Consider the following 25130-nt stretch of genomic DNA (forward strand, 5'->3'; position numbering starts at 1 on the left):
AACACAATCTTAGCAAGGCTCAAATGAGATATAAGGACCAGGCCGACAAACATCGAAAAGCGGTGCCTGACTGGGGGGTAGGATCTCAGGTCATGTTGTCCACAAGGTATCTACCACGATGGGCACACCCTTCCAAACTCTCCCCTAAATTTCTGGGCCCATACGAAGTCACACAAGTCATCAACCCGGTGGCCTTTCGTCTAAAATTACCCAAAAGCCTTCAAAGAGTCCACCCGGTGTTTCATGCCTCACAACTCAAACCTTTTCTTGCAGACATCTGGTCTCGCAAAAAGAAGAAAACCCCCTTGCCTGCTACTTCGACCCAGGAGGAATTTGAGGTAGCCCAAATCTGTGACTCCCGGTATCGCCGGGGAAGGTTGGAATTCCTTATACGGTGGAAGGGGTATCACTGGTCGGAAAACTCTTGGGAACCAGCCTCTCAGGTACATGCCCCACTGTTGGTCCGCAAGTTTTTTCGCTCTCATCCGGGGAAACCGGGGGGAGGTCTCCATAGGAGGGGGCATACTGTCATGCCGCGGCAGGGTTGGCGGAAGTGGAATCGCTGGCGGTTCGGTCCGCCGTAGCATTCCGCTCCTCGTCTTCCGTTTACCGCTCTAGTCGTTGTACGCGTCCGTGACCCGGAAGTATAAAAATCCTCACTTCCGGGTCGCATACGCGTTGCAACGTTTCCGGGTTTCCTCCTGTGTTGCTGCCGCTCCATCTCCCGGTGATATTCTTGACTTTCTGCATTTAGTTTCGCTGTTTTCCACTCAGCTGTTTTCCACCCTGCCCAGTGCTTGGTCTCGTCCTTGTCTAGCCTTTTTCTCCTTATTTTCCTTTTCCTTCCTTTTCTCCTTGCAAATTTTTCCCCTTTTTTTCAAATTGAATCTACCGGTTGCCAGACCCCTGCCTGCCTACTGGACTGTCTGTGATTATCCCCGGTATCTACTTGATTCTACCTGTTGCCAGACCCCTGCCTGCCTACTGGACTGCCTGTGATTATCCTTAGTATCTCATTGAACTTACCTGTTGCCAGACCTTTTGCCTGCCTACTGGACTGCCTGTGATTATCCCCTGAGTCCGTTGGATCTACCTTATTCCAGATTCGGTGCCTGCTCATCGGATTGCACTCTCTTCAGCTAACTCATCTTCTGGGATCCTCCACCTGCAATACTACGTCTAGGGGTTTTTTGTGCCTTCCGGCTTTTTTCCCCCTGTGAGGCGTTCTCGGTAGGATAACCCCCGTTGCCCCTATCTTAGTGGCACGGTGGCATCCTATCGAGGGCGTCCTTATCTTCACAAGAAAAAAGAGAAGCCTCCACGACATAAGGACGGAAGGATTAAGCAGAAAGAGGAAGGTGAGGAGTTGGGGGAAGGGGGAGAACTTGTCATCTCATCAGAAGAAGAAGACATAACCGACAATCGTGACAGATACCTGCACGGCGTGCAAATCCAGCGATACCACTGATCCTGGTGCTGCGTTTGGAAAAACTATGGGGCGGAAGAGGAACTCTGCTGGAATCCTCCAATCCATGCTTCTTAGCTCTGGAATTACAAGGGCCAAAGTCTTTAGCCCTTCAATAAACATTTCCTCATTTTGTGGCAGCCCTCGTATTTCCTGTGTGGTTGTGTAGGCTTGCACTACCAACATCGCACGCAAGGGGCATATCCCGGGTGTAGAACACACTATTCCTCCTTCAGTAAATGATATGGTCATGTTAAGTTTACTCATAAGATCCCTCCCCAACAAATTTATCGGGGACTGTTCGTAATACAGTAAGGGTGCCTTTACAGTCTTGCCCCCCACTGTTACATCCAAAACTTCTGTGTAAGGAACTTCAATTACAGCCCCAGAGAACCCCTGCGTCTCTAACTTCCTGTTAGATAACGGGAACCGGCCCTCTCTGACACATGATTTCTCCGCTCCCGAATCAACCATGAATATAAACTGCTTGTCTCCTATCTGCGCCCCTACCAATGGTTCCTCTGCTGCACTGTAGGTGGTAGATAGAACTGGACACGCAAGTGTTCTCTGTGGGCTGTCCTATGCGGGGTGTCTCATCGCCCCCCCCTCATTAAATACGTTGCCTGAGACCACTGACATGCCGTTGTAAGGTGCTGGTGCGGGGGCCCCGTTTGCTGTTGTCGCGAAAGGGTTACCTGGCGTATATTGCATACTGTCGTTGTTTTGTGGGTGGTTCTGTGTTCTATACTGGGGTCCCTGTTGCTGGCCGGCATTACCTTGGCCCGGGTTTCTTAGTTGTTGTTGTCCCATTGGGAGGCCATATGGGCTTCCCGGGTGGGGATGGCCATATTGTTCTACCTCTTGGAACCCGTTATTGGGTCTGCTTCTGCACTCTCTAGAATAGTGCCCCCATCGCCCGCAGTTCCAGCAACTTCCTTGTGCACCTCTAGGGCCCTGCCATCCATTTCCTCCCGTTCCCCCGTACCCCGTTCCGCCTCCTCTTCGGCCCCTGTACCCACCTCGTCCCCCTCGAGGGGTCCACTCTTGCCACTGCGGACCTCCACCTTGCTCTTGCTCATTCCACTGCCGCTGTCCTGCTCCCGCCCAATTAGCTGCCATCCTTCCTTGCATTGCTATCAGCCCCTCCTCCTCATCGTCTCCCTCCCTGCTGTGTGGGAGCGCAGCTACTGCTGCTGCGACCTTCACCAATTTTGTCTGTACTAACTTCGCTTCGTCTGCCAATCTTTTCTGAGCCACCTCCTTCTCCCTTTCCTTTATTCGTTTACAATGGTGTACTATTATGCTCTGAATTTCTGGCCATCCCTTTGCTTCAATACCTGCTATCTTGTCGAGCGCTTTCTGCACTTCCTTTGGGAGCCCTCTTTTTATAATGAAGTAAAATAAAGATGTCGATTGATGCCAAGGCGTGCCCGTCTCCGCTCTCCACATCTCTTGGACCCGAAAAATGTAATCCATAGCCTCCTCCCCGTCATTCATTGTACATTGTATCACTGACTGTAAGTCCGGTGTATCTGGGAATGTTTCGCGTAAGGCGTCCCACACCCTGGCCCGCACTGTGTTAAAGGAGGCCCCATCATGGCGGTCACAATCTAACGTTACTCCCGGGAAACCGGCCTTAACCCATACTCTTTCAGCCTGATCGCCCACCGCCGATACGAGCAGACTTTTCACATCTCCTATAGCTAGGGGTACCCCAGCAGTATGTTTTTCAAAGGCGTATATCCACTTACTTGCCCCTCCTGATAATGGGGGCAATAGCTTTAATAAATTGGCTTTATCCATCTGTGCCCATGGGATATAGTTAAGCCTCCCTCCTCCTCTGTGTATCAACGGGAGCTGTAGCTTTCCTTTCGTTATGGCATCCGAACCCAATTTGGATGCTGATGTTTCCAGTGATGCCATTTTCCCCACTCTGTTCCTTAGTCGTCCCGTCCACTCATCGTCCAGTGTTCTCACTGAACATGTGCCATCCCCCCCTTCGCTTCCCCCTCCCATAGCCATGCTCAACCTGTCACTTTCTTCTAACTCGTCCCTTATGTCGCATAGTAATTCCTCTCTATCTCCCATAGGCCTTTCATCATTGTCAGTATCTCCCTCGCGTGTCTCTATTTCAATTATTCGTGTTGGTTCTTCTTCAATTCTGAACAGTATCTCACCTTTCTTCCACCCCTCTTCAGGTTTTCTGTTCTCACCTGGCGCTCTAGACGTGCGCCCTGATCTAGTCGCATTAAGTGCTGTTTGTCCGCACATGTCTTTTATCCTCGAGAGCTCATCTTTTGCTATTGAGAGTCTTGACTGTAAATCATCTGTGAGTTTCTCTATGTCCACCCTTTGTGTATTCGCCTGGCCTCGCTCCCTTGTACTTTCATATGGTGGGGGTGCAGTGGGCCGGTGGGGTGTAGTGGTTGTCGGGGGAGGCACATACGTCAGATCACTGTATCCTTCTGCGGGTACAGGCTTTTTTAATATCGGGTACAAACTTATTACCTCTACTGGTGGCGCTACACTTGACAATTCTTTGATATCTTTCTGTATCATCAGTGGATTGTCTGTAGTGGATGGGAGATCAGGATTTACTGCTGGTGCTTTAGGCGGTGGTATCTCTTCAAATAACCTCCAAAGATCTAATATTTCCCTCCTATTTTGCAACTGCTTTCCTTTGTACTTCAAGAAAATGCATGTGACCACCATATCCAGAACGCTTTTATCAAATGACCCTCCCTCTGGCCATATCTGGGGTAACCCCTCTCCTTTCAACTCAGTTACCCATTGGTCGTGATATTTTTTAATCCGCTCCGCGTACCCTGGAAGACTCTTACAAATATGTGATAAGGGTGTTTCAGCCCCCATCTCCGCGCCCTCCTAGTGCTTGTGTTTTTCTGTGTGTCCGCAACTACAAGGTAAATGCAGTATCAATATATATATATATTTTTTTTTTTTTATGCTACTTCACATTCAATGGTGGGCTCGTTTGGGCTCTCCCCCCTTCCCCTGATTGCATGATACAAAACTAGCTATACACAGCGTCTACTCTGTTCTCTTTGGGGGGCACATACAAGGGCAACCCATCATTTATTTTGACAATATCAATCCGGAAGTCAAAACATGCACATCCCACTTACCATGACCATTTAACTATTATACATTTATAACCGTTATGCATATTCACGACCTCAAATCGTCCCCTGACACATACGAGGTGCACACACCTCTTGGTAACACTCAATGCACCATTCAAGCTGCCCTCCCTTTCCTCCCTAGCCGGCTGACCTGTCTGTCTTACTTAGATAAATGGATGCGCATATGCATATATTTATATATTTTTTTTTAACCTGCTCTCCCCCTTCTAGTAGGACCCTTTTTCTCTTACTTTCCTCCCAAGTTCGTGCTAATCTCGTTTTTTATTCTCCCCCTACCCATAAAGAAGAAGAAAAGAAAGAAGTAATAGCGATCACTAATATATTCTCAGTGCCCCCTTTTGCTGAACATTTTTATCTTGTATTTCACTTCGTCATATATTCCCAGTACTAGTCAATATAGCACTATGCGGCGCCGCCTTCCACCCCCTTTCGGAGCTAGGTTCCCGTCACTTTTACCTCTTATTCACCTCGTAATCCTAATGGCCATATGCAAAGAAAAGGAAAGGAAATTTTAGAATGATCTTTAGTATATCTTCGTACCCCCTTTTCGTTCCCTGTCCTACACTTCTCTCCCCGCTCCCTTTACAATCGCTCACACTCAGTACTCACGTGCCCGTCTTGAACCGATAGTCTCCGAAACTGGGTCCGTCCAGGCAGTGTCGCTGTCAGCTCAACAGTCAGCCCCGGCTCCGGCGAGCGGTACTCAAAGGGGATTTTTCAACCGGGATCCCGTACCCTCTCTCTATTGAGTGCGCACTTCTTAGTGTACCGGTCGCCGTTGGCGGGCAGCCTCCCGGAGCCGGCTCACCGTGCGTATCCCTTTTCGACCGGAGATTCTCGTGCCAAAAGGGACGGTTATAATGAGTTAGGAAGAAATAAAATCACGCTATCGGGGTCACCACTGAAAGCAAGCGTCCCCAACAAGCACGATCCTCCCCACAATGAGAGACAATGAAGGCCTCTCCCAAAATGGGAATAAGGCCAAGACAGAGTGCGGGTGAGCGTAAATGGGAGTTTATCAATCAGAATAGGGCATGCAAAGAACTCTGCAAACTCCAAGAGCGCTCTGTCTGACAATAGCAAAGACAGGCGTATATATTTACAAAAAACGTCATAAGAACCTACACACTATAGGGGGCACAAGTTCAATGGGATTGGGTGGCGACGACTAACTATAGGTGCTGCTGCGATGTGGTTGGCTTTGGCTGGAAGACGTCACTGGTCAGCCTCGTGGGTTGTGCTGGGCCTGGCAGGGTGGCGGAGGTCATCCAGGCGGTGTTGTGGGGCCATCGCGGCCAGTGGCAGAGACGAATGTCTTTTCCTGACTTATTAGCCCTAGGCCATGCACACCGCAGTCATTCAGGCATTTTCATATTATCTTCTTTAGTAAATCTTTCAATAGGTTATACAACAGGTTAATGCAACACAGGAGGAATGCACCTTGTGAGGGGACTGGAGGTAATACGTCAGGGCATGGTTACCAGTGTCCTGTTGACCGGGGCCATAGGTCGAGGGGCTAATCTTCAGGGCCTGGGACGGGCGGTACATGTCTTACTGCCTTGTTAGAAGTTGTTATGGATGTTCCGCTGTGTGTTGTCAAAGTGTTGGGTGTCCTGATTGCACAGGGCCATAAGTCTGAGATGGTCCGGTGGGTTGCGAGGTTTACGAGGGGGCGCGTGTGTTCAGGCAGAGGTTTACTGCTGTGCTGTAAATAATGCAGGTGGCGGGTGGCGGCCTTGGGGGCTACCGAGGGGGTTACAGGTCTTTGAAGCGGCTCCAGTCTGGTTGGGGGAGGTGAAGCAGCGCGGTCTCTGCTCTCATGCCTTGGCAGCCTTCGCAGGGTGGGAGGGGGAATGGCCTTGCACGAATTTCACAAAGGTATCTCCCTCGTGTGTTGCCGATTTAGGTAAAAACATCACAAACATTTGAACACTCTATAATACTTATTGTAAGCAATACAAAACATGCATTTAAGCTTTGCTGGATGTGTCTCGATTATACCCAGTCTGAGCACCTTATTCATACTTTATGTTTTAATAAGTACAGTATTTAGTTATATGCATATATATATATATATTTGCAACAAGTGAGGTAGAATTAGGATTGGTGGAGAACATAGAAAGTAACCCGCCACTATTCGTGACGGTGATGGCACATATGGGGCCTGGACATGCACACATGACATGCACCTTCTTGTGCCTCCTTCACATGGGTCCTCGGTATGGTTACATTCGTCTTTCTTGTGTCCTCTAGCAGCATTAGTTCAGTTATGGCGCGAGCCCATGGGGTGTAAGTTTCCCAGTAATACACGTAACAAATAGATTCCTGGTGCGTTCCTTTGTTACTAGCACCCGACTGCAATGGTGTGGGCTCACCATTGCTTATATCATGGAAGCATGATTTCTTGTAATTATACATTTTACAGGCTTTTGTAATATAAGGGATTTCGTGGAAGAAAGCATCCTTTGCGAGTAGTCTCAACATTAATATATAAAGATTGTCTGTCATCTAATGACCATTTTACTGTTCTTTTCATTGCCTAGGCCTGCTGGCCGGGTCATGCTGGGAGCGATGATACACTGCGGGAGGTGAACTGTTACAATGTTAGTGTATTACACTAGCTCATGTCCGTCTTGTTCGTGGGAACGTGCTCGCAGCGGATCTGCCAGGGTGCTGCGGCAACAAGGATGACTGAAACCCTCCAAGGGTGGGGGCCGCACTACAGTGCGCTGAGCTCACACCATCCTTACCAGACAAAATGGTTTCTAGGCCTAGCTAAATTTTGATACATGTGGGCAATTAATACGTGCGGGCAATGTCTTCAGTGGGTGAGCCCTCCACCACCTGGGCCCGGGTGGCATGAGGGGACGCCCAAAAGAGCCATAGCCCTCACCTGGGGAGAAAGCGCAGGCGAGGGGGGTCTTCTTGGACCAGTCCTCCCCTACACTACTCAGCGCCCCTTCTGCTCCTACCGCACCGTGAACGCATGCGATCAAGCGTTTCTCCCCTGCATCTTGTTTCGTCACACGCGGACGCCTTCCTCCTGTTGCCGAACGCGGCCGCCTGCCTTCTGCTTCAAATCAACAATAAGCCACACCTGCCCACCGCCGTTGCCTGCCTTTAAGCTGCCTTGATTCTTGATGCAGTACATCTGGCAAGGCGCGCACGGGCCAAACTACAAAATAACACAAAGGATGCTGGGAACTGTAGTTTCCTTGTCCTTCCAGCACATAATGTCTCAATAGGCGTATTTTAGCACTCCACACCTGTGCCAACCATGATTCCTGACATTACCTCCTCTTCCAGGGCTCCTCCGAGGACCTGGTTTACCTGGGTTGCGTAAATGAAATTGTTTCACTAACCTGGGAGCATGAACCTCTCTAGCTGGTTCCCAAGAACAATCCTCAGGGCCGTAACCTTCCCAGTGGATCAAATACCCTAGTTGTCGATATCTTCTTCTGGAATCCACAATGCGTTTTACTTCGTATTCCATGTTCCCATCTTTCACTATGGCTGGGGGTTTCTTCGTAGTTGTCCCTGGAGCTGCGGGTTTAAGCAAAGAAACATGGAATACCGGGTGTATTGTAGAGTTTTAGGCAAACGCAGTTTCATAGCTGTTGGTGACACACCTGCAATGATTTCATAAGGTCCAATAAATCTAGGCATAAATTTACAAGATCCAACTATGGAGAGGTTTCTGGTTGATAACCAACCCTGTCTCCTGCTTTATAATGCAGACTCTCCTGTCTGTGTTTATCAGCATGTCTTTTATAGGCTTTCTGTAATGCTCACCTGACTCCCACGGAGGCGCTGATCTGGTCTGGGTTGCTGTGGCCTCTTCTAGGGTGATGCGCAGAACTCGGAAGACCGACTGGACAGGACCCCCGAATCTTGCTTGTCTATCCGCAGGAGAATCCTTCTGCAGATGGAGAAAGGGGGTTAGCTATCTACGGAGTGACGCTTTGGCTTCCCACTTCCCAGTTCACTCTCCATTGGCCACCTCCTAAAATTCCCCCCGCTAAGTCTCACCTTAGGTTTTGAAAGGATGAACTCTCCATCCTGCTTCTGGTGCAGGGGTGCGTGTATATCCAGTTACTTCACTGGTTAGCTGGAAACGTGAGGTTCAAGTTCACCTGACTTTCCAGGCAAGCGCCGTGAGTATGTAGTTCGTAAAAGTTCAAGAAAATGATCTCCCTTTCATCTGTCTTCGAAATCTGAAGTCTGTTCCTTATTACAGAAACTGCGGGAGTTTTAGGAGTGAAGAATGGAATCGCCGGAAATAACTCAGGTGGGTAAGAGGTAAGATGATTCCTTGAAAATGTCTTTTAAATACATCCAATAATGCTTTGTCTTTTTTCCCCTTAGGGGCCGGGGTACGGTAACTGCCCAAGAAGCAGCGCCGACCCGAGATGCTGACAGGACCCGCCTAGTACAGACAGGTAAGTATTAAAGATGGAACCCAGGTTTCATCATAACAATCCTGCTGCTCACCTTTTGTCTTTCTTCTTCCCCTAGGTGCAGGTATGCGGTGGACCATGCAGAGGGTCGCGATGAAGAATGAAGATGTTTCGTGGACAGGTGAGTGAGCGCAGCGCTGCAACGAGCGACGTGAAGCGTTTAAAATAAACTCTTCTTCTTCAGGTAGCTGGCGTGACGACTCCGGACACAGGTAAGCAACTGGCAATGTTCATGTTCGCACCTTCTCTCTTCTCTCCTCTCCTTCTAGGTGTTCCAGGATCTAATCGGGCATGGCTGGAGCCGGGATGCAGGAGCTGACACGGTGAGCGTCCAGCTGCTAGGAGCAGAACAACGCGAAGCGTGAGCTGCTGTCTGGGCGTGGCTTAAATAGCCTCCAAAGAAGTTCCAGGTATGTATCCTTCCCCAACCAGGTATGTATCCTTCCCTGACCACGCCCGAGTGGCAAAATAGTCCCACAGGTAAAGTAGTCCCATTCAGGCCTCAAGGAGGCCTGGATGTTGCAGCATGGTCTGCATCAGGTAAGGTTACACAAAATCACTCTTTACATAAGTTCACTTGTTATGAGCCTGGCGCCTATGGCGCCAGGACTGATGTCCAATATGAGCCTGGCGCCAAAGGCGCCAGGACTGAGTCCACAGGGCCCCTACCAGGGGCCACTGGACCTCCCCCCGAGAACATGATGGCTTCCGGGGACGCTGGATCCGATCTGGCTCCTTGGGGGTAGGCATCATGACACTTTCTTAGCCTGTTCCAAATTGGTGTGCGCCTTCTGTCGGATCTTGAGAAGCAACTGTTTTCGATCTTGCAACACAGGTAGATTCTCCACTTCAGGTAAATGTTCTGGTATCATATTCTGCTCATACCCAAATAAGCATTTGTTAGGAGACATACCCAATGACGTGTGCAGTATATTGTTATATGTAAATTCAGCCAACCAGAGTGCCTGTACCCAAGACTCTCGGCCATCACCTAAATAGCCTCTCAAATATTGTTTGAGTGTTTGGTTGACCCGTTCTGTCTGACCATCAGTTTGGGGATGATAACTAGATAGAGAGAGCACAGTTGATTCCCAACATGCGACAGAAAGCTCGCCAAAACCGTGAAGTGAATTGAGGTCCTCTGTCCGAGACAATACTTTTTGGCAAACCATGTAGTATAACCACATGTTGAAGAAACAACTCCGCTAACCTGCCTGCTCCAGGTATTCCTTCACAAGGAATGAAATGCGCTTGTTTGGACAAGAAATCCACCACTACCGAAATAGTGTCAAACTGCTTATCAGGTGGAAGGTCGGTAATGAAATCCATTGATATATGGATCCATACCTTCTCAGGAGTGGGTAATGGTTTGAGTAACCCTCTTTTCTTTACATGATCTGCTTTGTTTCTCATACAATTCTCACATTTTAGTAGATATTTGCTCACATCCTGTCTCAATGTAGGCCACCAAAAATACTTTTCTAGCATAGTTTGCATTTTCCTTTGACCAGCATGTCCCGCTAAGGGAGAATTATGACACCAATATAATGCTTTTTTCTGTACTTCTTTAGTAGGTAGAAATAATCGGTCTTGATGGTACGGCAACCCCTGCCGCACCTTTCTTTCTGGATGACTGTCCCGCCACTTCTGGAGTTGCCGAGGTGGTAATGCCCTCTTGACCTTCCCAATTAAGTTGGTGGTAATTGCTCCAATGACTTTCTCTGAGGGAATAATTGCTCTTACTTCACTCCCCACATGCTCCAAATTTTGCTGCCTAGACAGTGCATCTGCTTTGCCATTATTCTTTCCTGGCCTGAAGGTTACTACAAAATCAAATTCATTGAAATACTGAGACCAGCGGAGTTGTCTGGGACTAAGTTTGTGAGCAGTCTTAAAGTATTGCAGGTTCTTGTGATCAGTCACCACTACTACCTGATGCTTAGCCCCCAATAGGTAATGTCTCCATTCTAGAAAAGCTGATCGAATAGCTAACAACTCCTTATCCATGATAGAATAATTCTGTTCACAACCTGATAACTTTCTAGAATAAAATGCCACTGGATGCCACACTCCCTCCATATCCTTCTGAGACAAAATAGCCACCACCGCCAAGTTACTAGCGTCAGTCTCCACCTTGAAGGCTTGACTTGTGTCTGGATGTCTCAACACTGGTGCAGTGGTAAAAGCTACTTTTAAAGTCTGAAAAGCCTTTTCTGCTTCAGCACCCCAAACGAATGGTATTGCCTTCTTAAGCAATTGTGTAATTGGCGTTACAATGGCTGAGAAATTACTAATAAAACACTGATAGAAATTGGCAAATCCTAGAAATGATTGAACGTCCTTGATACATTGAGGAGATGGCCAATCTGTTACAGCTTGTACTTTCTTTGCATCCAACACTACGCCCTCTGGAGTGAGAATAAACCCTAGAAACTCCACCTGCCTAGTGTGAAAAGCACATTTCTCCAATTTTACACAGAGCTGATACTCCTGCAACCTCTGAAGCACTGCCCTCACATGCTGAACATATTGTTCTGGTGAAACTGAATAAATCAAAATGTCGTCAATGTAAACTATGACAAACACATCAATAGAATCTCTCAAAACTTCTTGCATAAAGAATTGAAATGCTGCAGGAGCATTGCATAATCCAAACGGCATGACCAGGTATTCAAATAAACCAAACTTTGTCCGGAATGCCGTCTTCCACTCATCCCCCTCCCGCACTCTGATCAAGTGGTATGCCCCTCTTAAGTCCAATTTCGTGTATATTTTTGCCGCCCGCACCTGATCCAATAATACTGAAATTAGAGGTAAGGGAAACCTATTCTTAACGGTTACCTTATTCAATGCGCGGTAATCAATACAAGTTCGTAATGTCCCCTCTTTCTTAGGGACAAAAAACAAGGGAGAGGAGACAGGGGACGTGGAATGTCTAATGAACCCCTTCTCCAGCATTTCATCCAAATACGCTCTTAAATGTTCATTTTCCGTTTCTGTCAGGGCGTAGATTCTGCTACAAGGCAACTTCGCCCCCTCCTCCAATTCAATGACACAATCATATGGTCTATGGGGTGGTAGTTGCTCTGCCCCACCTTTGTCAAATACTTTTGCGAACTCTCGGTATTGCAAGGGAATCCCTGCTTCCACTGCTCCTACCACTTGATCCTTTCCTTCTTGATCAACCAACCATCCCGAAGGTTCCATCTCAGATATCATGTGTCCTTGACACTTCTGCTCCGTAAATTCTACAGTCTGCTTTTCCCAGTCAATCCTGGGATTATGTTGCACTAACCAGGGCATTCCTAAAATTAAACCAAACTGTGGGGCAGCTATTAAATCAAAAGCAATGTCTTCTCTGTGACCTGATGCAAATGTCATCTGTAACTTATGCGTTTGTTGTTTGATAGGACCAGATACTAACGGAGAAGCGTCCACTGATTGGACCCCTTCCACTCTTGGTTTATCTTGTACAGGTAGTCCTAACTGGTGGGCCAATGTAATGTCCACAAAATTACCTGTGGCCCCTGAATCCACCATAGCCAACACCACTTGCTTAGACATCACCCAACATAACGTTACCAGAATATACAAATGAGATGTCTTGCTCCCAACTGTATTTGCCACTAATTTGGGGAACCTTGCTTCCTTCGGGCCTGTCACCTGAGTTCCCCCTAAGGTCGGCCCAACTCTTTTCCCGATTTCTTCTTGCCTCGTTCCCCTCCAAGATTCTTTTCTGGAGTATTAGGACAGGTACGAATAAAATGACTTGCCTGTCCACAGTACAAACACAATTTATTAAGTTTCCGCTGTTCTTTTTCTGCCTCAGATAAAGGACCTCTGATACTACCAATCTGCATTGGTTCCACATCGCTACTCCTTCCTCCTTTACTCCTGTCCAATCTCACAAACGGGATTGCTTCTGGTTTCTTCTTGTCTCCCCTTCTCTCATTCATTCTATGATCTAACCTAAGGGCTAGGTCTATCATCGCCGTACAAGTACTGGGTTGCGGTTCTACCTGCGCAATGGCATCTTTCATTTCCTCCCGTAGCCCTTGATAAAACAGTACCGTCTGTTTTGCTTCTGGCCATTCAGTTTCAATCACTAATCTATTGAACTGTGTCACATATGTAACCAAATCTCGTGATCCCTGTCTTAACCCTAACAACTCCTTTTCTTGGGCCAATGAAACCTCCCGTCTATCAAACAATCTACCAAATTCTCTTAGAAAATTATCCCAGTTATATACAAGGGGTCATCTTTCTGTTTTAAGGGCATCGCCCAGGCTGCTGCATCCCCTGTCAAATAGGATATTACAAAAGCGGTTCTGGCTTGGATGGTCTCAAACGCTGCATGTTTGCACAAAAAATGGAGTCTACATTGGGTAAGAAAGGTCATGTATTTTCTAGGATCCCCTGAAAAACGTTCTGGTGAGCCCAATGGTACACTACTCGGTGGTTGGACAATGACCGTAGGATTGCCCCTAGTGGAGGTACTGGACCCCTCCAAAGGGGTACCTTGCGCTACCAACTCTTGTACCTGTGCTTTCAAGGTGGTAGCTTCCTGCCTAGCATGTGCTAATTCCAACTGCATATCCTGTAAAACCTTTAGCACATCCACTAAAGGTGGAGGTGTCAGGTCCATTTGGCTTAGGTGGTTGTGAGTATCCCAATTTGGGGGTAGCTTATTATGTCACAATCACACTAACTGGAAGGAAGAGAGATCGACACTCTCCCCCGAACCACGGAAGCCGAATGAACTCGACCCTCCCACCGTGGTTGGCACAGGCGCCTGATTTAGGAAACAGGTCCCCACGTGGCAGCCAATGGGGGGAAGAGGGGTTAGGGAGAGGTTGTGGATAGGGAGGGGAAATTAGGAACACCGGAAAGAGGGTAAGGAAACTCCGAATGTGGATGGGACTGGGAAAACACCAGGAAAAACCCTACTCTATCTCACATAGAATGAACAGAAATATCACCAGCACTATTAACATGTACCTGATTCCTGAATAGCACACCTTAGTACGTGTACTGTATCCTGCTCTAGAGAGAAGGAGGGGAGAGTCAAAAGCTACCCTGACCAAAGGCGTGACATGGGGTCACCATATTTTGCAGTGGAGCTAGGTAAATACTAACTCAAAGAGGACAGAGAACAAAAACCCAAGAGTGTCGAGAGTAACAAAAAAGGGGGTTTTGTTTATTTTACATTAACAAAGAACAAAAACAGTTTAACACACTGCGCCTGTGTGTTTTTTGTTACTCTCGACACTCTTGGGTTTTTGTTCTCTGTCCTCTTTGAGTTAGTATTTACCTAGCTCCACTGCAAAATATGGTGACCCCATGTCACGCCTTTGGTCAGGGTAGCTTTTGACTCTCCCCCCCTTCTCTCTATACCGTTCACCCTCCTGAGTCAAGCCCCCTTCAAAAAAGAGGGTCTGCCCTATTATTATTACCTCCCTGTATCCTGCTCTGACATATCATTCTCATACAACACATAAGCAAGCAATATGACCACACATAAGGGAAAGCTTCCCAAAATGATTAGACAATACACATGGCCCTTCGGGCAGCGTTAGCAACATACAACATAAATGCATTTCCTTTAGTTCCTGGCACTAGTGAAATGTCGTTGTCCATATGCAGTACTTCCTGCATTAACCCAACACAAGATTGGCAAAGTTCTTGTAACATACGAGTAACACACTTTGGGTTTTCACACCGATTGAATTCAAAGAGATTAGGGCGTTAATTATCTCAGGTCTGGGGAGCCCGCGGGACTTCCCAGACAAATATTGAAACAGCGGTAAATCATTCCAAGCAGTTCAGAAATATATTGCCCCCACGAGTACTTATCTTGAGGCTGGGGAGCCCTGTGGGACTTCCCAGATGAAGAACAGCAAGCGTTGTCTCTGCCGGCTACTCAGCGCCCCTTCTGCTCCTACCGCACCGTGAACGCGTGCGATCAAGCGTTTCTCCTTTGCATCTTGTTTCGTCGCATGCGGACGCCTTCCTCCTGTTGCCGAACGCGGCCGCCTGCCTCCTGCTTCAAATCAACAATAAGCCACACCTGCCCACCGCCGTTGCCTGCCTTTAAGCTGCCTTGATTCTTGATGCAGTACATCTGGCAAGGCGCGCACGGGCCCAACTACAAAATAACACAAAGGATGCTGGGAACTGTAGTTTCCTTGTCCTTCCAGCACATAATGTCTCAATAGGCATATTTTAGCACTCCACGCCTGTGCCAACCCTGATTCCTGACACACCTAACCTAACCTAACCAAATAATTTTCCTCTGCTGGAGTTTTCTTGACCTCGCCCATTTCGCCTCCCACAGATTCTCCATTCTAACCCTTGGTCTATCCATAAATGTTCTCAGCATTCAATATCATTGTGATGAGCATAGCTTGAAGTATGTTTCTTACAGTAAGAGCTGGCTCTTAAGGATAGGGATAAGACAGACAGACCTCCCTTACTATAAGCACTCCTCTCCTGCCACCCACGCTAGTAGAAATTTTAAGAACATACCATTACCTATGGTAGATTTCCCCTTCAAGGCCTCAAAAGACTTCATATGTAGTTGGCCAAGGTATTAATCGACTGGCAATAGGCCTCTGATGATCCATGTACTCCAGGTTATCAGTCTTCCCCTAACTACTGTGTACTTATTTATCAAAGAGAGGCTTTGATGGAAGCCAATGACCTGTCACTCCCAAGACCTGAGTCAAGTAATAGGTAGAAGTATAACCTAGTTAGCTTTCAGGCCCTGGAGAATTCATATACTACTGGACCCTCAGAGGGAAAGGGCTGGACAGAGATTTTTTAAACAACCAGGAGAGGAATATTGCACTCATCCCACCACCAACCCATTTGGAAGGTTGATGAAAGGAAAATGACTTATGGAAGTCCCAAAACACTGTAAAGCAAAGTCCACCCTCACACCTATCTCTCTGATGGGAGGACAGTTTGATGCAGAGTTTCAGCCAATCTACAAGCAGTATGACAATATCCTGCATAGATTACTGAAGCAGGATTTCAGGAGAGCTGTCAGCAGCATAGCAAGCGCAGTATTTTGCATGTGGGGACAACTTTTATCGACTCCAGCTGCTTCCACCATGACAAGAATGGGGCACCACCCATCTCTGTGAGACTGCACTTCATCCATGATATGTATGGTAATCCAGTCAGTCAATAATTCGATATGCAACTGAGGTAGCTAAGTCAGAATCAGGATTTATTTATGTACAACTGTGCAGAAATGGTCAGGAAAACTGGCACAGTACCCCATCCCTAAATTGTGGCCCTGGTGCTCACAAATCTCAGGGTTTTTATAGTGTGTTAAACAATGATGTTCACACAGAAGAGTCAGTAATATTCATTTTCATGTGCATTAACAATGAGCTTCCTAACAGAACAAGCTTTGGGCTTGGGGGCCATTGTTTTACAGTACCATGCAAGACTGGTACAATTCCACTCTGCCTATCCACAATGTATGTACAATCCTCCACCTCTAGCAGATATTTCCTTTACACATAATAAGACCTGGTATTTGGCACACACGTAATCACTGTGCTAATTCTCAGATAGGGAAGCCCTCCTTCATGACTAGGCAGACCCGCACCACGGGCAGAGATCAGCGTCACAGCTGCACAGTCTCAGGGGCTCTTGTGTGTGTGTGCTAACCAATGAAATCCTTTACTGCCTCAAGTATGTCTAATGGTCTACAAGAAACAAATTACTTTTGGATTCATATTTAAGTGTATTTTCCTCAGTGTGGGAGTGAGCCATGTACATATGTATTTTATACTTTCCCTCTTCCACAAAAGAAGAGATTAGATGAATTGGGATGTGATTACCATCTTGTTTGGGAAAAGGCTTCTGTTTTATCAGATTGTTCCTGTAACCTGTGATGAAGCCATATCCTTTCCTTATCCACTTCAAGATTGGGACAAAACGAACTGAATCTGATATTTATACCCTTATGTCATTGGTGTACTCAGAAACTTTGACCTTATGTTTCTTTATGTCAGTACTCTCAATCTCAGGGGTTGGCTTGATACTCATGGGTACAAGCCTTACCACCATAATTAACGGAAGATAAGGGACTCCCCTGCCTTATCTTTCAGGCCCAATGAAAGTAATGCAAATGGGTACCACTTGCAGAAATTAAGGTTCTGGGGATGGAGTACATTCACTTCACCAGCTACAATATCGTTGGTCCGCACCTCATCCATTCATAGACCTAACAATTACTTCCATTCTACCTATTGAAAGCCATTCTCCGCATCAATTGACAGAACAGCAATAGATACATACCTAACATTAGCTAGTTGTATGAATTTGTGTAGTTCTCTAATGTTGCCTGATACAAGCTGGTCCCCCTCCCACCTCCCCACCAAAACCCACCTGACCAGGTCACACCAAAGAAGGAAGTAGCTTAATGATCCTGGTATTCAGGATTTTAGCAAATACATTGCATGTGTAGTACATTAATGATATGGACCTGTCGTTTTTAACTGATGCTGGATCTCAGTCTGTTTTGGGGAACACAATCATGGATGTGCAAGAAACAATCCTCTCTCCACCTTCCAATTGATCCTTCAATTGAAGAGTTCATGTAGAGTATGCAAAAGCAATATAGACAAAACGGAGTATCACAAGCTTCCCCACCTTTACACACAATTGGGGGTCAGATATACTGTGATCATTATAGAATTGCTTTGTGTAAATCAGCAATTTTCACTAGGTCAGGGTCAATTAAAAAACTGTTTATTCCAATCGTATTTAAAAATTCGCTAATCACGGACCAACATTTCATTGCACAACTATGATAAATAGTACAAAAAACAGCAAGGAGGAGTTATGATGCCACATGCAGACACTACTAATGCATAGCTACATTTCTAGTGATGTTAGTAACATAGGTGGAAAAGCAATTCATAATGTATATTGGAAAAGCAGTCCACTGGTAGTGTCAACACAGAATGCGTTTCTGGCTTAATGGCAGGGGCAGTGTAGTCCCATCCATTCCTTATGTGATGAAACCCTTTACGCCGTCTTCAGGACACAAAAACATTGGTAATGCATAGACGTACAAGGGGTCACCTCACGTCACATGCTGTCTAGAGAGAATAGAACCCACAATATAAAGATTAAAAACCTGACCTATGTTAAAAAAAACTAGTGGAAAAAATGAGGACACACTACTGATTACCCACCTATCATTTCTTCTGTGTGTTTAGGGCTGTCAATTATGGATGGCACAACAGATAATGATGCAATAATGTAGTCCCAGTTACTGAGAAGAGAGAGAGAGGAGAGGCAATGTATCCTCCATACATAACTAAGATGTATTAAAAATATGTATCAAGCCGTGATAGCAATCTATGTATTACCTTGTCGCTTCTTACATCACTGCTGTTGGATTTTCGTTGCCAAAAAATCGGCGTCTGCTTGGGAACCCAGGGATATTTTCCACATGTCTGGGGTTCTGAGTATGCAAAAGCGTGCATGCAAAGTTCCCGTACTGTAACGTTTGCCATTAGGCCCGGACGTCTCCCTTTACCAAGCTTGTTTATTGCTAATATTACTTCTTCCTGGTTGGGTGATGAAGGACTGCAAGGCATTGGAACTCTCAGTTCAATTTTCTGGGGGAGAGATTTAATTTCTACAATGTAAAATGTTTTATTAGGATGGCAATACCTCTTATTTGTATACGGGTCTGCATAGGCATGTGCTGTTTGAATGCCATTTGTTGAAATGTGCCCTGCCCATGCAGATGAAAGAAACTCTGGTTTGATGTTGTCCTGTCTTCATGTACCTGACTTTCCCCACTTGGTAAGAAGCAAATTTAGGTCAAATGTGGTTTTACATAGGGTTGCAATGTATTCTTATTATGGTGGAGTGTGAGGTAGTGGACACTCCATATGGAATGTATTTGTTGTATTGAGTTCCAAGTTCCTGGCACAGCGGTCGGAGAAGCACATGTGAGGGAGGGGCTGTGCTGGGCGTCTGTAACGTTATAGCTTCATACAACTAATGTCAAAAGCTAATTCATGTATGTAAGCCACTTTCCTATCACTTATATTACCCAAAGCAACGTGGTCTACTGTGGCCGCAAACTCTTCTGTTTACTTATGGCAATGAAGCAAACACTACCCGCTCATTGTTTCAAGTGTGTGAGACTTTTTAGATCAGAGGACCCTCGATTGAGGCTTTACATGCGTCCCCCGTTAGTGTGTGGGTAGAAATGGCATTACACATGTTTTTCAAGCATTTGTTTAATTTAGTAGTTTTGTAAAGTGGTGTGTATGTCTTCAGACCACAGTTATAAGAAGTGAATACAGACTTCACATGTTACTCGTTTCTCTATATTTATGAGTTGAGTACTTTATTTCAAGTGCATTTTAAGCACACAAGTGATATAAAGTGCTACACTCTGACAGGAAACTCTCATCAACAATCTCAAACTTGCATTGTCTCAGCAATTTTTGATCACTGAAGATGAAGCGGCTGTACGTGCATATCCAAATGAGTTATTGAACCCAAAATCCTGAAGTGGCACTACAGCTGATAATGCTTACTGGTTGTTTTCTTTACACCAGAGAGGAAATACCTATGTGTTTCGGCCCAACTTCATGAAAATGTGTCCACAAGATCCATCCCCTGGGAAGACTGCTTTGACTGTGGAGATCAGTAGCAAAATGATTTGTCTTCTTACTGGAAATAATCTGTGTCCCTGAATTGATTAGTGGCTGTACTTCATTAAACTGTATTTTACTACAGAGGTCTTTTTCTGTACCTCGGGTTACGTCATGCTTGTTTTTTTTCTTATGTAAGATCTTCTAGCACATTCCATGGGAGATGTGTCTAGTGCCTTTGCAGAGTTGTGCTGTAACATAATGCCTCTGAGGAGAATCCACCCTCCATTAGAGACAAATTACGTGCCTGATAAAATGAAGTTTCCTGTACCATATGTACCATCTATCTGACTCCTGTCCCACCTCCACATAACCCCTTCATGGAAGTTAGCTTTCCATGAAAAATTGATTCCTCTTCAGATTCCTACCGTTTGTTTTGAAATCTGAGCATGAGCCCTGGCCCCCTCACCCAGCAAACACGTCGCTGCGCTACCCTTCTCCATGTTAGTTCACTCAAGGATCCTCCAAAATCTTTCTACCTCTTTGCACCGCAGAGAGGGACGTAAACCACCAAAATCACTGGTGTAACGGAAGTGGCATCTCCTACCCTTATATAAGCATGTGACCGTTGACCCTTAGGACATCACAGGAAGTGATTTTGGAAATGTAAACAATCCCTAGATCAGCTTGCAGTAAAAATAACAAACAGTTACATAAGCAGACACATCACTTTTTTAGCTATCACATTTTGAATAGGGTGATGCCTTAAAATGCTGTTGTTGGGTCGATGATGTGACAGGGGTTCATGCAGAAGCAACGTAGCCGGGGGGCAGTGCCTTCAAAGGCCTGTACAGCTGCAAATGGGCATTAACTGTCAGCTAGAGCATCACATGATAGGTATAGCCGTCAGAGGTGAAATACAGCCCCAAATGTCTAGGTTCCTCCACAGTATGCCAAATCAAGCCACCTGCCATCTATGCCTGTTACAGCCTCACATCTCAGGTATTGTTTGTATGCAATGCACAGCCTCACAAATCCGGAAGCTTGCATTGCATCTCAAGTACAGACTCACGTGCCTCAGAAATGTCACCCAATGAGAGTTAATACCTCAGATGTACGGCAACAGTCACCATATGTAATAGGCAGCCTCATGTGGGATGTTGCTCTCATCCTATGGTATGCTTCAGTCTCAAATGCCCCAGTAAAACAATCCAATGCATCAGATGTATGACATAGTCAATACATGAAGGGTACAGTCTTGCCTGTGTAGGTGCGCCATTGTATGCCAAATGCAATTTCAAAGACCCCTGTAATGCCATACTATGCCGCAAATGTTGTATATGGTCCCCATATGTATATGCAGTTTCATATATCTCGTTGCTGTCATCATAGGTGAGGGGCCTGCAATCTTTGGCTTTTCAGATGTTTTAGGCTACAAATCCCATCAGCCATTTCCAGCACAGTCAATGGTGAGGGATCATGGGAGCTGTAGTCCAAAACACGTTGGGAGCCACAGGTTACATATCCCTGTCATAGCCCAAGCACAGCTTCAAATGGCCCATTAATGCCACCCAGTCCCCTTTAATGTATTATGTGCACAGCATCATATGTAATGTCAAGGCACACGTGTCCACTTACTGCCATTATGTGCCAAGCACAGTCTCAAATGTTCCTGCATTGCCATCGAATGCTAGTTAATGCTGCACATGTCCATTTGGTGCCATCATATGCCAAACACAGCTTCAAATGATCAGTAATGTCACGCAATGCCTCACATATTCTGTGATTGCCATTATATGCCAAGCTCTGCCTCAAGTGATCCAATAATCCATCCAATACCAGTTAATGTCTCACATGTGAAGTGGCTGCCATTATACCCATTACATACCAAGAACACTTCAAATGTATTGGTAAGGCCATCCAAATCCCGTTGCTATCTCAATTGACCAGCTTGTGCAAACACATGTCAAGGACAGCGTTGAATTCCCCAGTAATCCCATTCAAAGGCAAATCACTTTGTTTTTACCATTTCTCTTTATGAAGACCTCCGCAGCAGATGAAGAGTCAAGCTCTGATGACGTGCTGCCCGATGACCTTATCTTCAGCGAAAGTTCGTCCACTTCTTCACAATTTGATAAGGTACATGACAAGAAGTTTGGAACAGCTATCTTATTTAAAATATTTGCAAGTTGTGAACTGTTTTACCAAAAGATGGATGCAGTTTGGAACTGTCATGTATGTACATAACATCGGCACATAGTAGGACAAAAATTGCAGATTTGAGTACAGTGCATGAACCTGTTTTACTAATAAATGTGTCAAATCATGAAAGCCAGATGTGGATTCTGGAAAGGTTGGCATAGCACAAATACATAGTAGGTGGCCCAAAGAATACACAGTTAATCTGCTGGTCGCAGTGCACCAGTCTTCTCATAGGCCAACAAATGCATACCATGGGTTAAACACGGCACTCAGCATCAACACTGCATGGCAACCCAGGGTATGATACAGGAAATGTTCTGGATCATCCCAGAGAAGTGTGGGTATCCAGCAAGTGAGCAAGAGAGCGACTGAGTGTGCAGGCAACGAGCCAGAAAGAGAGCAGGTAATGGGGTATTATTAGTGGGGAGCAATTGCCATGAACAGCAATCCCCCCTAAAAGCTGTCAGCACAGATAGACTGAGACTGCATACTTGCTGGCAGCAAGGTGGATTCAGATATTCCTATTCTAGCAAATCTACATTTGGAATAAATGGCAAAATCACATACAATTGCGCAATATATATACCCAGCGGTGCATCTTTATTGCTCTCATTTGAGGAAATGGAAGCTCAATGCGGCAAAGGGCATCACTGTTCTGTTCTGGGCGCCCTCGCAATTGCCACCACCCACTGCTCTGACATCACAGCTGGGCTAGGAAACACTGTCCCCTTCACACCAAGGAAGAGGAAGAGGAAGAGGAGGATATTATCTGCAGTGGGCCACACTTGCGGCAAAGCCAGCCGCAACAAAGGGCGCAACTGTTCTGCACTGTTTGGGGCTTGGAGGGGCTGGGGAGCACTCCGTACCGCTATCATCAGAGCAAGCAGCAATCTTTGGGCAGTCCCGCTCTGTGTTCCTTGCAAGCATCTTCAACTAAAAACGAGACGGGGCAAAGAAGGAACAAGAACCATAGCTCTCAATTCACACGCTTTTTGCGGCTGTCACCCGCCATATAAACAGCTGACTACCCCGCCAAGCCTCCTGCACGCCCATTCGTTTCAATGGGACTCTCACCCACCAAAAATAAAATTGGTGCCTTTGCGACACAAATGTTTGAGAGCTATGCAAGAACCCATTAAAAAGTGAGCGGTGAACTGTCCAAAATAAACTTGATACCACCCTGCAGAGCTGACCCCCGCCGTCCCTGAAGCATCTGTGCTCCTGCATGTGAGACATTGGGCACCAGGTGGCCATTTTTTGTTTACTTTTTTAATGGCCCCACAGAAAGAGAGAAGGGACTACGTGAATTTCTCTTCTAACAAAACGGATGAACATAAACTGTGAAAGAATAACACTGAACTTTAATGTATCAAAAAAGTTGACAATAGGCAGGGTACAAAGGGACAAAAAATGTCCAAATAACGTGTTTTGCTCTACAATTGTGCTTGTTCACACAGGGTTCATATGGAAACAATGACTATTTCAAGCTTCATAGTCCCTCTTTACTTTTGACAACAATCATGGCAGACATGTTGGAATGGGTAACTAACAATCATTTAGAAACCATACTAACAAAGTCACATGAATATTTCAATCTTCAATGAGCAATTTGGTAATAATAAACAATCAATTTAAAGGAGAATTTCATTGTAATGTTAATTAGCAGTACAAATGTTCAATATGGTCAGAGTGACTGACATCCTCATACACTATAACTGAATACCAGAATCCCAGAGTGTGAGTGCCCAAAGCAACATAAATACTCACATACAGGCAAGCATGCTAAAGGGCAAATGCTCAGAGCCGCTCAGGAATAAAGTGCTGGTGCGTTAATTGCTGATCAAAATATCAATCCTCATTGGACAATGTAATAAAACAGATTCAAAAGGGAATTTCATTACAATGTTTATTAGTAATACACATGTTCAGCATGTTAAAAATAACTGACATCCTCACACATATTAAATAAATGGCAATGTCCTAACGTGCAAATGCTCATAGCAGCAAATAAATACTGACATGCAAATTAGCATGCTAAAGTGAAAATGCTCATAGCTGCCCAAGACTAAAGTGCTAGTGCATAAATAGCTAACAAGACCAAATGTACATAGGAATGAAGAAATACAGATCTTAAAATATGTATGTGCTACTAGCTAACTAAGGTGCGAGGATAACAAAATGTACTGATAGCTCCAAAAATGCAAATGTATGACACCATCATAAGGGAACAATAACACACGTTATATAAACAACGTTACGTAGCAACCATCAAATCAAACTTAAAATGACCTAAAAGCAAGGCCAGTTAGACTCAGGGTGCAGAGTGCAAGAGAATCCATATGCTAAAGGGGGACATGATCTAAAGAAAGGCCAAAGAAAACTGCAGCTAAGACCAATATATGAAAGAGAATGAAACCTAGAAACTAAGCAGCAGATTAATAAACCATACAATGACTAAGACACAGACGTGGCCAAGAAATAAACACATAGAAGATAAAGATACATGCAATGAAAGCTCAGTGGAAATCAGACTCCAATAAAGGTGTACAGTTCCTCATAAATGTTGTGGCCAAGTGGCGCTTTGATGTCAAATCCAGAATAAGTTTGGTCTCCAGACGGCATAATCTGAGAGTTCTAGCCCCACCTCTGGGATGAATGGCAATGTGGGCAACACCAAAAAAGATTAACAATTGTCTGTTCTTATCATGGTACTCCTTAAAATGCTTAGCCATAGGATACGACGGATCAGAAGTTTTAATAGTTCTAAAATGCTGCAAAATCCTAATCTTGAGTTTACAAGTGGTGCTGTCACATACCATTTATTTAATGGACAACAAAGTGCATATACAGCAAAGGTGGTATCACACGTTATCAATTGTTTGATGATATGGGGTAAGGTAGTAATTGGATGTTGAAAGGCTTTCTGTGGAATAGCATGGGCACACACCTTACATGTGTGACATTTCATAAACCACACTGGAGATGTAGATAGCCATTAAGTCTGTGTGGATGCTCTCGTCATGGACTGGAGAAAACTCAACACTAAATTATTCCTTAGTGACAGCGCCCGTCTGAAAGTGAGGGCAGGTCATGAAGAGAGCAATGGTAATAGATCCTTGTGCATCCTAAGAACATGCCAATGTCTCAATGATCTTCCTGACATTTTGGGAAGAAGTACCATATGTCACAATAAAACGAGGATCATCAG

General features: G+C 45.5%; 1 protein-coding gene across 1 annotated transcript in view; it reads left to right on the forward strand.

Annotated features, from left to right (window-relative positions):
* Positions 1-25130, forward strand: part of LOC138521059 (uncharacterized) — a 512462-nt gene that overhangs the window by 341125 nt on the left and 146207 nt on the right. Inside the window, exon 13 of the mRNA XM_069633584.1 lies at positions 21764-21859. Coding sequence (XP_069489685.1) covers positions 21764-21859 — 96 coding nt within the window. The remainder of the gene's footprint in view (positions 1-21763; positions 21860-25130) is intronic.

Source organism: Ambystoma mexicanum, chromosome 1q (assembly GCF_040938575.1).
Source record: "Ambystoma mexicanum isolate Mex_15411 chromosome 1q, UKY_AmexF1_1, whole genome shotgun sequence".
Lineage (NCBI taxonomy): Eukaryota > Metazoa > Chordata > Amphibia > Caudata > Ambystomatidae > Ambystoma > Ambystoma mexicanum.